This window comes from Lissotriton helveticus, chromosome 3_1, assembly GCF_964261635.1.
Source record: "Lissotriton helveticus chromosome 3_1, aLisHel1.1, whole genome shotgun sequence".
Taxonomy (NCBI): Eukaryota; Metazoa; Chordata; class Amphibia; order Caudata; family Salamandridae; genus Lissotriton; species Lissotriton helveticus.
In genome coordinates, this window is record NC_136061.1 from 866,572,227 (window position 1) to 866,587,103 (window position 14,877).

The following is a 14,877-nucleotide window of genomic DNA, read 5'->3' on the forward strand; positions in this document are numbered from 1 at the left end:
ACCAACGACGCCAGAAATGACAGATCAGGCAGACCGAACACTTTTGACCACCCCCGACAGAACCAATGCCAGCAGACTGACTGTGACGATGCCCGCGACTGGGCATAGGACTGCCTAGGGCAAGGGAGGGATCCAGTCGAGCTCTATGTTGACCAGCAAGGTCCTTATGTCACCGCTAAGGTCCTAGGTACGAAGTCTCCATTTCTGGTAGACACTGGTGCAACACGTAGTGCGTTATCTAAACGACTGATTCCAAGGGCACCCTTGTCTGGCTCACGCATAACATCAATAGGCTTTGATGGAACGCCCTCCACTAACCCCTTATCCGCACCGGTTTCCTTCGACTTGGACAGTAACCCCACTGGCACGACGTTTCTGCTTTCCTCCAACACCCCCGATGCCATTATGGGACTTGACTTACTGAAGCATTTCCGAGCTACTAACAGGTGTTCACAGGACGGAGTTCGAGTCATTCTGTACGATAACCCGACTTCGCTCAGACCTCATCCCGCACGACACATGTTCTCCAACTCTGACGCTGACGCATCCTTACTTGACTCTCTACCTCTGTATCTGTGGGCTAAAACTGACGCTGACGTAGGACGAATGATGATTGACCCCGTGCACATAACTGTTCGCCAAGATGCGATACTCCCAAAACTCCCACAGTATCGGATATCGCCCGAAGGTGAGAAGGCATTGGTAATGATAATCCAGTCCCTGGTAGAGGCAGGAGTGGTAGAGGAAGTAGTCAGCAATATTTGCAACAGCCCTATCCTACCCATTGTGAAGAAGCAGGGCGAGGGAGATGAGAAAGCGTACCGCTTCATCATCGACCTTCGAGAGGTCAACAAGGTAGTTGTACCTCAGTACCCCGTAGTCTCAGACATCGCCACCATTCTGACCCTGATTCCTTCCACAGCCACCACCTTCACTGTAATAGACCTCAAGAACGCTTTCTTCTCCATCCCCATCCTCCCAGACAGCCGCTACCTTTTTGGCTTCACGTTAAAATCCTGCTCATATAGATTTTGTAGATCTCCCCAAGGTTACACAGAAAGTCCCAGCATCTATAGCCAGGCCCTCAAGAGACAGTTGGACGCCGTTCAGCTACCGGAGGGAGTGGTGTTGATACAGTACGTCGATGACATCCTTTTGGCGGCTGACACCACTCCACTTGCAGTCACAGCCACCATCCAACTCTTGCACTTCCTTGCGGAAAATGGCCACAAGGTCTCTAAGAGAAAGTTGCAATTCTGCCAACCCCAGGTCACCTACCTAGGCCACCTCTTGTCCAAAGACGGGAGAAAGCTTACACCCGATCGAATTCAGGCCATTCTAGAAACCCCTGTCCCAAAGACCCAGAAACAAGTCCGCTCCCTGGTAGGCCTCACCTCCTTCTGCCGGCAGTGGTTGCCAAATTTCAGCCTCATTGTAAAGCCACTACTTTCCCTACTAGCCAAAGATGTCCCCTTCCCACTCCCTTGGACCCCCGAATGCCAATCTTCCTTCAAAGAACTTCGAGACGCCCTTTGTTCTGCACCAGTCCTAGGAACCCCCGATTACACCAAGACCTTCTCTCTCTACACTCACGAAAGGGAGGGGTGCGCTTTGTCTGTCCTGACTCAAACTATTGGCCCCAAGCAACGACCATGTGCCTATTTCTCTGCCACCCTTGACCCCGTAGCGAGAGCCTTGCCTGCCTGCCTTCGAGCCGTAGCTGCCGCTGCTGTCTCTATCCGACAAAGTGAGGGGATCGTACTATCGAATCCCCTCACGGTATTAGTGCCCCATGCTGTTGACACCCTCCTGAACCAGACTAAGACGCAACACCTGACTAGCGCACGACTGACTGGATACGAACTGACTGTGCTTGCACCCCACATCACGCTGAAAAGATGCACCACACTGAACCCAGCCACCTTGTTGCCTCTGCCCGAAAACGACCCAAATGTCCCCCCTATACATGACTGTGTGACCCTCACAGACGAGCAGACTAGGAGTAGAGTTGACCTCCGAGACACCGCCTTCACAGACCCTGACGGAGAGCTATGGGTAGACGGCTCTTGCATCAAACTCTCCGACGGCACCACCTCAGCTGCCTATGCAGTAACGAAAGCCCGAACAGTAATTGAGACAGCCCGCATCACACAACGATCCGCACAGGCGGCAGAACTGATTGCCCTCACACGAGCATGTATTATAGCGACAGGGACCACGGCAAACATTTACACGGACAGCCAGTACGCCTTCGGAGTGGTTCACCATTTTGGACTCTTGTGGAGAGAAAGGGGATTCCTGACGTCCCACGGCACGCCCATCCTCCACGGAGACCTAGTATCCGCCCTGATTGAAGCAGTTCTCCTCCCCAAACGATTAGCCGTAATCAAATGCCAGGCACACAGGAAGGTGACAGACTTAGTCGGACAGGGAAACGCACTGGCCGACATCACTGCCCGAACCACAGCTGAGAATAGGACGACGACACGCATGTATGTGACCAGGTCACAAGCAGAAAAATGGACTGACACTAGGGAAACGATTAGGGACATCCAGTCGGCCAGCACACCTCACGAACTGACTGAGTGGGCACGGGTAGGCTTAAAAGACGATGAAGGCTGCTGGCGGACAAAAGACACAAACAAATGGTTGCTGCCTGACTCGTACCTGATTCCCATACTGACTATGGCACACTCCCCCGCACACATAGGATCTGCCCCCATGATCGAACTCATCTCCAAGGTCTGGCATAACGACAAAATCCCCGACTCAGCCAGACGCCTGGTCCAGCAATGCCTTATCTGCCTGCAACACAACCCTGGGAAAGGAACTGTGGTACCCCGGGGAGGGTTTGGGGTCCCCGACCATCCCTTTGAGGTCCTCCAGATGGACTACATCCAACTAGAAAGATGCCAAAGCCTGAAGTATGTATTAGTCATTGTGTGTGCCTTCAGCAAATGGGTAGAAGCCTATCCAACCCGTGATAACACTGCCATGACCACTGCCAAGGTACTACTGAAAGAGTTTTTCCCTCGCTACGGTCTTTGTCGAATTCTATGGCGCGACAACGGCCCCCACTTCATAGCTGAAGTTATCCAACTAATCTTGAAAGGGTTGGGTGTAAAACAGAGGTTTCATGCAGTCTTTCACCCCCAATCTGCTGGCTTAGTTGAGCGACACAACGCCACACTGAAACTAAAACTGTCGAAGATAGTGGCCACCACAGGACTTAAATGGCCAGATGCCCTCCCACTGGCATTGCTATCGATGCGCTCCACTCCCACTAAGCACCATTTGACCCCCTACGAGGTTGTATTTGGGCGACCGATGAACCTCTGGACTGCCCCTAAACCGTCCTCCATTCACGACGTCCCGGATGTCTTACTGTCTGATTACTTGTGCAAATTGACTAAAACGTTGTCTGTCATTCATCAGCAGGTGCAGCAGGCCATCCCCGATGCTTCCAGGGGTCTGGGTCACGATATCCAACCGGGGATTATGTGCTGATCCGAAATTTCCAACGGGCAAAGAGTCTGGAACCCCGGTGGACGGGCCCCTGGCAAGTACTGATCACCACCCGGACGGCTCTTCGAGTGGAGGGGAAACGACACTGGCTGCACGCACACCACTGTAAGAAGGTCTCCTTGACCCTGGCCACGACAGAAAACGTCAGCACCCAAGAAGACCTCCTGAACAAAGACCGGCCATCACTGAACTGTTATCCTGATACCGAGGCACTCGAACTTGCAAAATTCTCTGATCCCACTGTGCCATCCAGGGAAGGGTATTTCCTGCGTCGAAAGGAGGGAGCTTCGGCTAAGTAGACCACGGACTAAGTTGAATCTCAGAACGGTAGCCTAAACACAACCAAGGGTTACCCGGAGAGAAGCTAAACGAAGTCTGTGGCTCTGCCCACTACCGAGCACCTCGAAGATGATGGAAGCGCCAGATAAGAAGATGATGGAAGCAACCGGAAATACCCACTACAGGAACCCAAAGACTGATAGTATGCACAAATCAAAGACAATTGCCCTTTTCATTGTCCTCCTCTTTTGCCTCCTCCTCATGACCTCCTTCTGGATCGTGGAAGAGAGCGCACCCGCTCATCAGATATTGCTGACCACTGCACAGCCAACCACTATGAAAGAGCATCACCTGATCTCCCTTTCGCCTCAGCTCCGAGAAAGGCGTAAGGAGTTCTGGAACAATTCCTTTGTGCAACTGTTGCACCAACACAACCTTGCCGCCAACGCCACAAACTGCTGGATCTGCGGGTTGCTCCCTCATGCCACCGGACACTCCATCCCTTTCATCCCTTCCCCTTTCTCAGTTCATGGCTCCTGCCTTGCCTGGTTGATCCTCTTGCAAGAGAGCTACAAGGACTTCTGGTCAAACAGTGTCACACTTTTACCATGGGTTCTGGCTGAACAAAACCAGGAGGACATCTGCTCCCTTTTGTCCTTTGACCTCTGGTTCCTCCTTCCATATGGACATCCCTGCCAAGGAACGAGTTGAAATGCAGGTGTTCCATAATCCAGCCAGACCCCCCTTCTCCTACCTACGGAAACGAACTGCTGCCACTCTGACTGTGGCTCTGTCTGTTATCAATGTTACGGGCCTCGTGTGCCTCGAAGGCCTGGGAACACAGCTGGTGGGTCACAGTTCCTGCCACATCACCAGAACATTGGACTCAATTGATCCCCCCTCCTTTGTTGCTTCTCCGAATATGTACTTTGTTTGTGGCACCAAAGCTTACACTTGGCTTCCAAAAGGTTGGGGGGGTACTTGCTACATCGCCTTCATTCTCCCTCCAACGTACGTGGCCCCAGCAAACCATCACCGTCAGAAGCGCGCAAGAGACATTGAACACGCCGACTCCACCGGAGCACAGTTCCTGGATGCAGTGAAGGGACTTGTTCCTCTGTGGGGCCCAATGGCAAACAGCCGCGCCATCCGACACCTGACCCAGGCAGTAGAAACGACCATGAACATCACGGCTGGCATCCTCACAAACAATACGGCCGAGCTTCAGGCAGTCCGCCTGGTGGCTCTTCAGAACCGCCTTGTTCTAGATGTGGTTCTAGCTGACCATGGAGGAGCATGCCGCATCATCGGATCCAGCTGTTGCACCTACGTGCCAGATAACTCGCCCTCAGTCTACAAAGCAATCGAGCACCTCCACAGACTTTCCTCAGAGGTTCACCAGGAGCAAGAAGGATGGTCGCTTGGGAGCTGGTTTTGGGGTACTTTGAAGGACTGGGGATGGAGGTTGTTTACATTTATATTGATACCGGTCGTGGTACTGTGTGGGTGTTGCCTAGGTATTCAATGCTTGCCACCTTTGTGTTCACTCATTGCTAACTGCATGTGCCCTAAGACTTTCGAAGCTGAATGTATGAAAGCTTTGTATGATATCGAAATACGTAATATAATGGGGATAGACATAAATTGACAAGCTGGCTAGATATGTTGAAAAGGGAGGACTGTTAAAATCTGGATTGTGGCGTAAACATTATCGGCGCCATCTTGTCCTTTTCAGATCCATACGTGCGCGTAAGCGGCAACCATTTTGATTGCCATGGCCTCTCTGCCCACTCCCGATAGCCAGCGTCTCTCTCTGCCCCTCACTCCCCAGCCTCGCAAACATCCCCGACAGCCCCCGGTCTCTCCTGCTTGGGTCATAAACGCACCTCCAGCGAGACCCTGTCTCCGAGCCACATCCCGTGCTGAATCCCCCTCACTCTTTCATCTCATTCATAGAACAGTCCCTTTTGATAACCTCTTCCTCCCTGCCCGATTGTCCGGCCTGACCCCAGGCCATACATCCTGTGCTGAACCCCCCTCACTCTTTCATCTCATTCATAGAACAGGCCCTTTTGATAACCTCTTCCTCCCTGCCTGATTGTCCGGCCTGACCCCAGGCCATCACCTAGCTCAACAGATGCAGTTTATTGCCCCTTACAGTAGGACCTCGCCCCACATCAAAGGAGCGGGGATTAATCAATGCCTTCACACCCCTAGATCCGACCGATCGCCCACATTCCTGTTCCCAGCAGAATGTCCAGCTGCGCGATAGCCATCATGCTGAGATTTGGGTGGGGACCTCTACTGTAGATATGTGTGAGAATGGGCCTGAACCGGGGATTCCACAGATGCCTTTTTGAACTTCAAAGCAATACCACGGATGTCATAAATGTAATAAAGCCATAAACCTGTGTATAAGAGGCCAGGCCTCAGAGATGCGGTTAGAGCACCTCGAGAAGATACTCTGTTGTCCGATTTGACGTGTTCTGCTCCGTCGGAATAAACTCCTGTTTCCTGCCTTCCAGTCTCCAGCGCCTGCCTCTTTATTTGGTAACCGTGAGTTGGGTGAGAGGCGGCTAACGCCGGGCAAACCTTGAAAAAGGGTAATCGACCTGATCTGCCTGACCCCTTTTTCCTCATTATGACGAGCCAACTTTAAAAAGTACATTGAGTTCCTCCCACAAAAAAGTTACATAAAACACAATGGATAAAAGCTAACATCACTGCCCTACACTAAGTTAAACTGCTAGTCTGCAAAACCAATTTTAATTTAAAATTATTATTTAAAGAGTATTTTTTATTTTGACTAAGTTTTTTCGAACTTGACCCGAAAGTATCGGGTATCAGAGTGCTTTACACAAGCACCCGTTGTGTTACATGAAGACACATTCATTTTTTTGTTAGGCACGGGGAGATTAAGTTATTTGCCCAGAATCACAGGATGTTGCGCGTCCTTGCCGAGACTCGAACCCAGTTCCCCATCCTCTCTATTATATTTTTAAATTTGCGTTCGTCATACAAAAGTAAAACAAATGCTTCTTGGTTTGATCAAATGCCTTCTCCTTCTTTCTCCCTTCCCAGTACTGAGTTTAAGTTAAAATGCCATCACATTGCATAGAGATAATTGTAAATACAGATTTAGAGAATGAAAGAAAAATCCATATCTTTATTTTCTCTGTTCCCAGTGTAACTATGATTGAATGTACCAAAAAAAAGTGACTGCTGCAGGGAAACTATCCAGAAGGTTTCATTATTGTCCATCATCCTTATGTGGTATTTATGTGGCAGAACATGCTGCACCCCTACTTCAAGAGGCATAGCTGGTAGCTCCATGTCAAAAATAATTTAAACTTTAATTGGATCTGTCTCAGGGTCGCACTGGGGAATCAAAAGCAGCCCTGACAACTCTCTTTGTCTTCTTGTGCAACCTCTCTCTTTCCATCCATCCCTCCATTCATTCTCTCTACCTCTCCTCTCTCTCATCACTTTCTCTCTGCCATCCCCTACCTTCATTTATCTCTCTCTTGAAACCTCCCCGTGCCTGCTGCAGTTAACCTCTGGGAGATGAAGAAAGTGAAAAAGGTACCAGGAGCCACCCTGGGCTTTCAAAACTGGTCTCCAGGGGCTCCAGCCCACCTGGAAAATGCCTGGTGGAAAAAATGGGCTGGCCGGCTGGCACTGTTCCATCTTTACAGTTTTCAAATTGGTATTAAACAACCTCCTTCAGTTAAGGATGGATCTTGCACAGATAGGATTAAAAGATTAACAGACATTCTGAATTTCCTGGGACAGCTTTGGATGTGCATTCTACTGTCTAGACACGTTCCTATAAATAAAATACATAGCCAAGGTGTGAAGGAGGGTCAGGTGACTGTCCTAACTAGGCCAGGGGTCTCTAACATTTTCTATAGAAAGAGCTAGTTCTGAACAGTGAAAAACATTTTGAGTAACTGAAGCCCATGCCACCTGCACATTATTAGCAGGTCAGCTATATTTGACTTTAAGCCTAAACTCCATAGAGCCAGATACTATGGTTTGAACAAAATAATGTGACTAGGGCCACTATGGCAAGGCTGCCATGTGTGTCAGTGAGAGTGTGGTATATACGGATTTATGAAACTGTGAGTGTATGAATAGGATATGTGTGTGTGGGTGACTGAGAGCCTGTGCCATATGTACCTCTGGCACAGGACATTCCTAGTGCCAAATGTGGTACTGCAACATATACAACGCAAACATACATCTATTTTTTTTTTTTTATGGGAAAAAGTGCAGAAAAATGTTCTGCAAAGATGTTCATAATATGGAATATTTTTCCGTAGTTTAAATTTCTCTCATTTTTAGATATAAATAGGGAACCATGTCTACCAGCCACTGGGTGCATGATGCCTCCTGTGTGTAAATGCAACATTTTGACGTGGGAATAAATTAAAATGAAAAGTTAACTTTATGTTTATATAGATTTCATAAACTCATCATTTAAATGTTCTCCTATTTCAATGTGTTGCATTGACAAACAGCAGGCATCCTATTCCTAGTGGCCTGTAGACAAGGTGCCATATTTATAACAGGAAAATACTGATATTTATATAAATGGAGGAATTTAAGGTGCAGACACATGCTTCATAAAACATTAAGATGCAATTAGGTTCATTGAAATTGGAAAAAAGACTTAGGGCCTTATTATGAGTTTGGTGGTACTTAGAACCGCCAAATGCGTGGTGGCGGTCCAACCACCGCTAAACTGCAGGACGGCCTGCGGTATTTTGACTTCGGGCGTTGCACCGCCAAAGGACCGCGGCAACTGCTAGGGATTAAAGATCAGGAACACTAATATGCTGGCAGTGCCAAATCAGTACCGTCAAGCATATTAGGAGTTACCTGTCCACCGCCCTTTTCATGGCGGTGAGCACGACATGAAAAGGTGGCGGAGAGGCACCAGAGGGGTCCCTGTGGCCCTCCAGCTGGATTTGAGCCAGGGGGTGCATGATGGGGGGCACATGTATTGCCCCCTGTATTTGCACCCCCACTTCCTGCCCAATTATGCAATTGGTGGTCTGACTGGGGCAGTCTGCATTATAGTCTCTTCTATGAGCCTTGCCATCCGTCACACCACTGCAACACCCCTGCCATACCACTACATAAAAGGTCAACAATTCTTCTAAAAATTCTCAGGGGATGTATAAAAGCAATGGCGCTCCCTGGCACACTACACAGCAAACTTGACAATCGTAATAAAAAAAAAAAAGTATTCTTGACATTCACAATAGCACGCTTGCAGATGTTACACGAATGGCTTCAACACCCACATAAATACCTTTAAACACCACCCCCCACCAAAGACTAGTTTTCACAGCATAACAATTCAAAAATAATTTCTTCACAAAAAACACTAAACTGTGATTAGAAGAGAACAAGTTACGACAACAGGACAGCACGACAGCAATTGTGTCTAGCTATGCAATTAAATGGCTAAAGTTATTAAACTGTTGTTGTCTCTCTTTGCCCATGAAAATGCATCACACAGTATGTATTAATGCTCCTATACACCCATTATATTGGTATGAGTGCACATGAATTTTTGAATTGCGGGCACTGACAATGAACAACATATTGCTAACGCCTCAGGTTTATGGAACCAGGAGATCTGGATCTGAAACCCAGCTTCTTCCCTTAAGACAAATTATGTGATTTTGTACAATTATCCTTATTTTCGTGCCCCCTAGATGACTCGGCTGTCAGAATTTGCTGTGTGAAGCATCGGATTCAGTTTCCACTGTGTCCTAAACATAAGAAACACATTCTTTTCCCCCACTTTATAGCACTAAAAATGTATACAAGTACTCCCATGAGTCTGTTGCCAAAACCTCATCAAGGAACTCATCAGAGATTTGCAGCATCCCAATTATGAACTGCTGAGTATGATAGTCTTTTCCAGCTTTTCAACTGAAAGAGGAAGAGCTTTGAAGCTTCTCAACTAGGTCGAGGAAGCAAGGTCAGAGGTCAACTACTTAATTGATTTTCATTGTCCTTTCCCTTCAGGATTAGCAGAGCTGCTTTGGGCACCTGCTTTAAACTGAATGCTGTTTAAGGTGACCTCCATAGCCACTAAATGCATTAGAAAATCCCAACCAACTAGTCTGCTTGTGCACATATGTAGCCTTAAAGAGCGTTCTACCCAAGGCCGGACTGGCCGTAGCGGGCACCGGGCAATCCCCGGGTGGGGGCCGGTTTTGGGCCTCTGGGGGCCTTTTTTGTTACAGGGCCGTTTTTGCAGCATAGCTGCAAAATCGTCCCTAACAAAATTGGCTGAAAACCGGCCCTGGCAAAGAGCTCGGTGGCACCCCAACCCCCGTCGGGGGGTGGGGGGGAGCACTTTGCCAGGGCCGGTTTTGGTTCCCAGTCCGGTCCTGGTTCTACCTCATTGATCACATTGTACATGCTCTTCCTTTACAGTCTTTGTTTTACAAGTGACTGGCTGTCATCCTTTAGATGTAAAAACACAAGGTACTGCAGTCGAGGCCCACTCTTTCACTTCATCCACACACCAAGCATCCAGTGCTGGATGTAAATTGACATTACTTTTTTTTGTTATTCTTTTAAACTTTCAAAAAGTACACATGCATTGCAAAAGTGTCGTCGTTTTTCCTAGTGGCCCAAGCCAATAGTACATCCTATAAAAATATGCATTATCGCTATAAAAAGCTTATCAGTCAGCAGACAACCCCACTAAAGGTACTGAGAAAAATTGTGCGCAATGATTACACTGAGAATCTGGAATTGATCTGGCCTTCCTGGACCTAAGTTGGACAACACACCCTGATAGCAGAGGCTATGGGAATGAGCACTTAAAGGGGGGTTAGATATATAGGTGTGACAAGCCCAAATTATTATGCCAATTCCCTTCCAAGTTCTGGTAAATACTTATATAGTTTGAAGTTCACAGGTGTATTAGATTCTTGTTTTGTCACTCCAAACATCTGTTGCTTGAATATGATGACAAGATCAATGGATGGCTGACAACATGTATATTGAATTTAAATTCAGTCTTTTTCAGAGAATGTTGTCCTTTGTTTCAAAGCTCCCAAACTTGTTTACAAGGTAACTGAGGTACTAAGAGGAGTAGTGTGCTTTGCCACTGTCAGATAACCTTTTGGTTGGTGTATCAAAAGTGGTTAAATGTAGAAGTGGTCTTTAAGCATTGCCCTCTGTTATTCTTGGAAACAAGCGCACAGTAGTGCAAGGTCATGGTCTACCAGATGAAAAGCAGTGATACAAAAATGTATGACTGGTTAACATGGGAGAGTGTTTAACTGCGGTAAACTCTTAATTCCTCCATACAAAATCCCCAAAACACTGCAATGTTTACATGAAATGAATGAATGAATGAAAAACATTTATAAAGCGCATGGTTACCTGGGAGCATCCCAGCGCTAGGTCTGACACGAGGGGAGGCAGAAAGAGCTAAGGAAACAGAAAGGTCTTCAGTTGTTTACGCAAGGCAAGATGATTGGAAACCAAGCGAAGGTGGTGGCAGGGAATTCCAAAGTTTGGCAGCGTTACATGCTGTGAATTATGTGGCAAAATTGATTGTATTGACAGCCTTGTCAGTTGTGTATGTGGCAACTTAACATTAAAATCATATTACATATTGTCCCACCTAACCAACAGGGTCAACCATACTGTTCTTCACTTCTGAATTATATTTCAGTGGAAATCATAGGTACTCACGTGATCGATGAGCTCCTTAACCATGCCATTCCACTGGCCCTTGTCATCTTGTGATCCATATCGGCCATCTTCCACCAACCGGATCTCGTAGGAAAACCCAAGGATTGTTGCCAGTTCCTTCAAGAGATCGATGCAATAGCCTTCAAAGCGGTCATTGCCAAAGAGTGCTTTATCTGATCGCCTGAACATGACGTAGGGCTCTTCCTACAAAGATAGAGGTGATGAAATAAATGCTTGAGGTCATTTTAGGAAATAAATTAAATAGTAAAACGTAATTTCTTGGAGAAATGTAAAATTATCCTGACATGAATAGGTCTCACAATGCTGAAATAATCTGCATTGATCAGTGAATTATCCTAGAGTTATTGCTTTGTTTTGTTTGTGGCTCTTTTCAGACTTACCAATGCACACTCACACACATACAGAAACATCTGCACCCTCATTAGCACCTCCTTTACTATTACTTAGCCACCTCCATCAGAATACAGATATACTTGGACTAAACCACTCCCCAATCATGGTCCCAAATGTCTTTCTGTACAATGTTTTGCATTGTCTTACTTGCCCAGAAGTACCCCCTAGTTAAGTGTTAATATATTTTTGTCCCAAATGATTATTTAAGAATATTCTGTTTCTCTCTGTGGTAAGCAATGCCATTCCAAATCGGCTGCTCCATCATCATTGGCACTGTCCTTTCTCTATTATAATGGGTGCATGTTAGACATGGCATCCTTGGCGTGGTTGCCGCTGACATTTTGTCTTCAGACCTCCTGTTTTTGCTGGCTTGGACACTTTACCACTGCTAACTAGTGCTAAGGTGCATGTGCTCTATGTTTAAAACATGGTAACACTGGCTCATACACATTCTTATAAGTCCCTAGTAAAGTGCATTACTGTAAATTAAATGCTAATTGAGGGCCTGCAACATTGAATGCACCACCCACTTCTGTAGCCCTGTAAACATGCCTCAGGCCAGCCACTGCAGAGCCCTCTGTGTGCAGTTGCAAACTGTCATATCGACCAGGTAAGTTATCCCTCTTGCCAGGCCTAAACCTTCCTGTATAATAAATATGTCACCTCTAGGGTAGGCCCTGGACAGCCCAAGGGCAGGGTGCATGTATTTAAAAAGTAGGACATGTATGTTTTAAGTTTTACATATCCTGCTAGTTAAAAATTCTTACAATTGTTTTTCCTTACGCAAGGCCTATCTCTCTCATAGTTTAATACTGGAATTACCTTATTACATTTTATAATTGTAATTTCCTATTGGGAAGAGATGGGACCCAAAAGTGTGGTGTCTCTGGCATCACAAGTTAAAAGCTTAAATTATAGTGAAGTCAGATTTTAAATTGTAATTCTGAAAAGGCAACTTTTATACAGTTGGCATTTTCTTACTTTAACAATTTGGTGCATTCTGCCTATTTCGGAATGCACATTGGGGGTGGGTGACAGCTGGACTTTGTGCATTTTCTCTTGACAGCCACACACACATAGAATTAGGTGTGACTGATGGGCCATCGAAATCCGCAAGTTCGGTTTGGCAAAGCGGGTAATTGGGCATTGGCTGATGTGCCCATGCTGGAGTGACAGCTGAGGGATGTTTTTTTTAGGTCCTCTGTTAACTGCCCACAGTGCCCTACTGCCCCCGCCCCACCGCTATGCCTACTTGCCCAGGACATTGTCATATGGGGCCGGCAGGAGCAAGTGGGCTAGAGACTTTTAGTGTGAAGTTTGGAGGAGGGGAGGGTAGGGATGTTTGGGCCTGCAGCAACCAGTCTTTTTTTTGTGTAACTTTTTATTTTATAAAACAAAAGGAAACAACACATCAAACATACAATCAAGGCAATGCAGTAATAATACAGCCATAAGGTCTGCGCTCAGGGAGGACGGGAGATACATAATCACAGGAGAAAAGATTCTTTGAATACAGATGAGGGGAGGGCGCCAAAGGTAGAATTGCATATGAACAGCACAATATTCCACAGCTAGAAGGAATGTAGGTCAGGGCGCCTGGGGAGGAATAGGAAGTGCCGCGAGCGGGGGCATACAGATATCTCCACGGTATGAGTTCCACGGGTTCCAAATCTTCCCCCATTTTTTGGGCCTGCCTCTTGCGATATACACTGTCTTCTCTCCGAACATGCACCAGTCCAGTCTCTCCTTCCAAGCAGTCACTGTAGGCGGCCTCGGGGACCCCCACAACTGTGCAATATCCCTCTTCGCAACCATATTGGCCAGAGTCACCCACCGAAGCTGCGACACGTCATAATCATTCGGACCCCACACATTCAATAAACATTGTCGGGCTTCCGGCATCATCACAACACCCGTTACTTCATCCATCACTTCATGTATACGTTTCCAAAATCGCACCACCTCAGGGCATTCCCATATGATATGGAGATAGGTGCCCAGGAGACCACACCCACGCCTACACATGCCATCCGTGGAATAGCCCATATGGATCAGACGGGGGCCGGTGAAATAGATTCTGTGGAGGATCTTGAGTTGGACCAGACGGAGGCGGGCCGGAATCGCCACCTCCCTGGGAGAGGAGATCGCGGACTGCCAGTCCTCGTCATCCAGTTCTATACCATCAGAAATCCAGGCTTCACGAAGGTGATCGAGCAGACTCGATCGGTCATTAATCATTTTCTTATAGAACAGCGAGATAGTACTGTCAGGCACATAACCGTCTAGTATACGATCTTCGAGGGGGGAGGAATCCGGAATATCCCTACCCACTGGCAACACCGAGTTCAGAGCATGGCACACCTGGACATAACAAAATTTTTCCCTGTCACTCAGCTTATATTCTATTTGCAGATCCGCGAAGGTCTTCACCCCTCCTTTAACACAGAGATCACGCACTTTACTAATACCGATCGTGTCCCATTTATCAAATCCCTTCGTCTTCCATAGGCCACCCAACTTCGCAGAGGCATAGAGCTGAGTCGCACCAGTTAATTTATCACTCCAGCCCATAGCCGCCGTTGCGCTATGCCATACCCGCACGGCTATTTAATTTAATTTAATTTAATTGCGGGTTTATATAGCGCTAGGAATCGACTCCCGGAGGAGTATCTCCACGCTTCGACCGCTGGGGAACCCGTCCTGGCTCACCCTGAGAGATGGTCCCTGATGGGTATCTCTAAGGTGCGACCAAGCATCCCCGGCGGTCTGGGGGGGGGGCGTTGTGAAGATGAGGCAAGCTGATGCCCAGAGTTGCCGAGTGTGGTTTCTGACTAGAGTAGGCACCGAGGCGAGAATTATCGAGTCCGCTGACCCTGGTCCACGACCCTGCCGCGTCGGGAATCGAACCCTGGTCCCAGGCCGTTCTCT

General features: G+C 47.4%; 1 protein-coding gene across 1 annotated transcript in view; it reads right to left on the bottom strand.

The window, feature by feature from the left end:
• GRIK3 (glutamate ionotropic receptor kainate type subunit 3) overlaps window positions 1-14,877 on the bottom strand; it is a 1,130,254-nt gene that overhangs the window by 327,944 nt on the left and 787,433 nt on the right. The window contains exon 10 of the mRNA XM_078681209.1: window positions 11,536-11,739. Within this exon, the coding sequence (XP_078537335.1) occupies window positions 11,536-11,739 (204 nt within the window). The remainder of the gene's footprint in view (window positions 1-11,535; window positions 11,740-14,877) is intronic.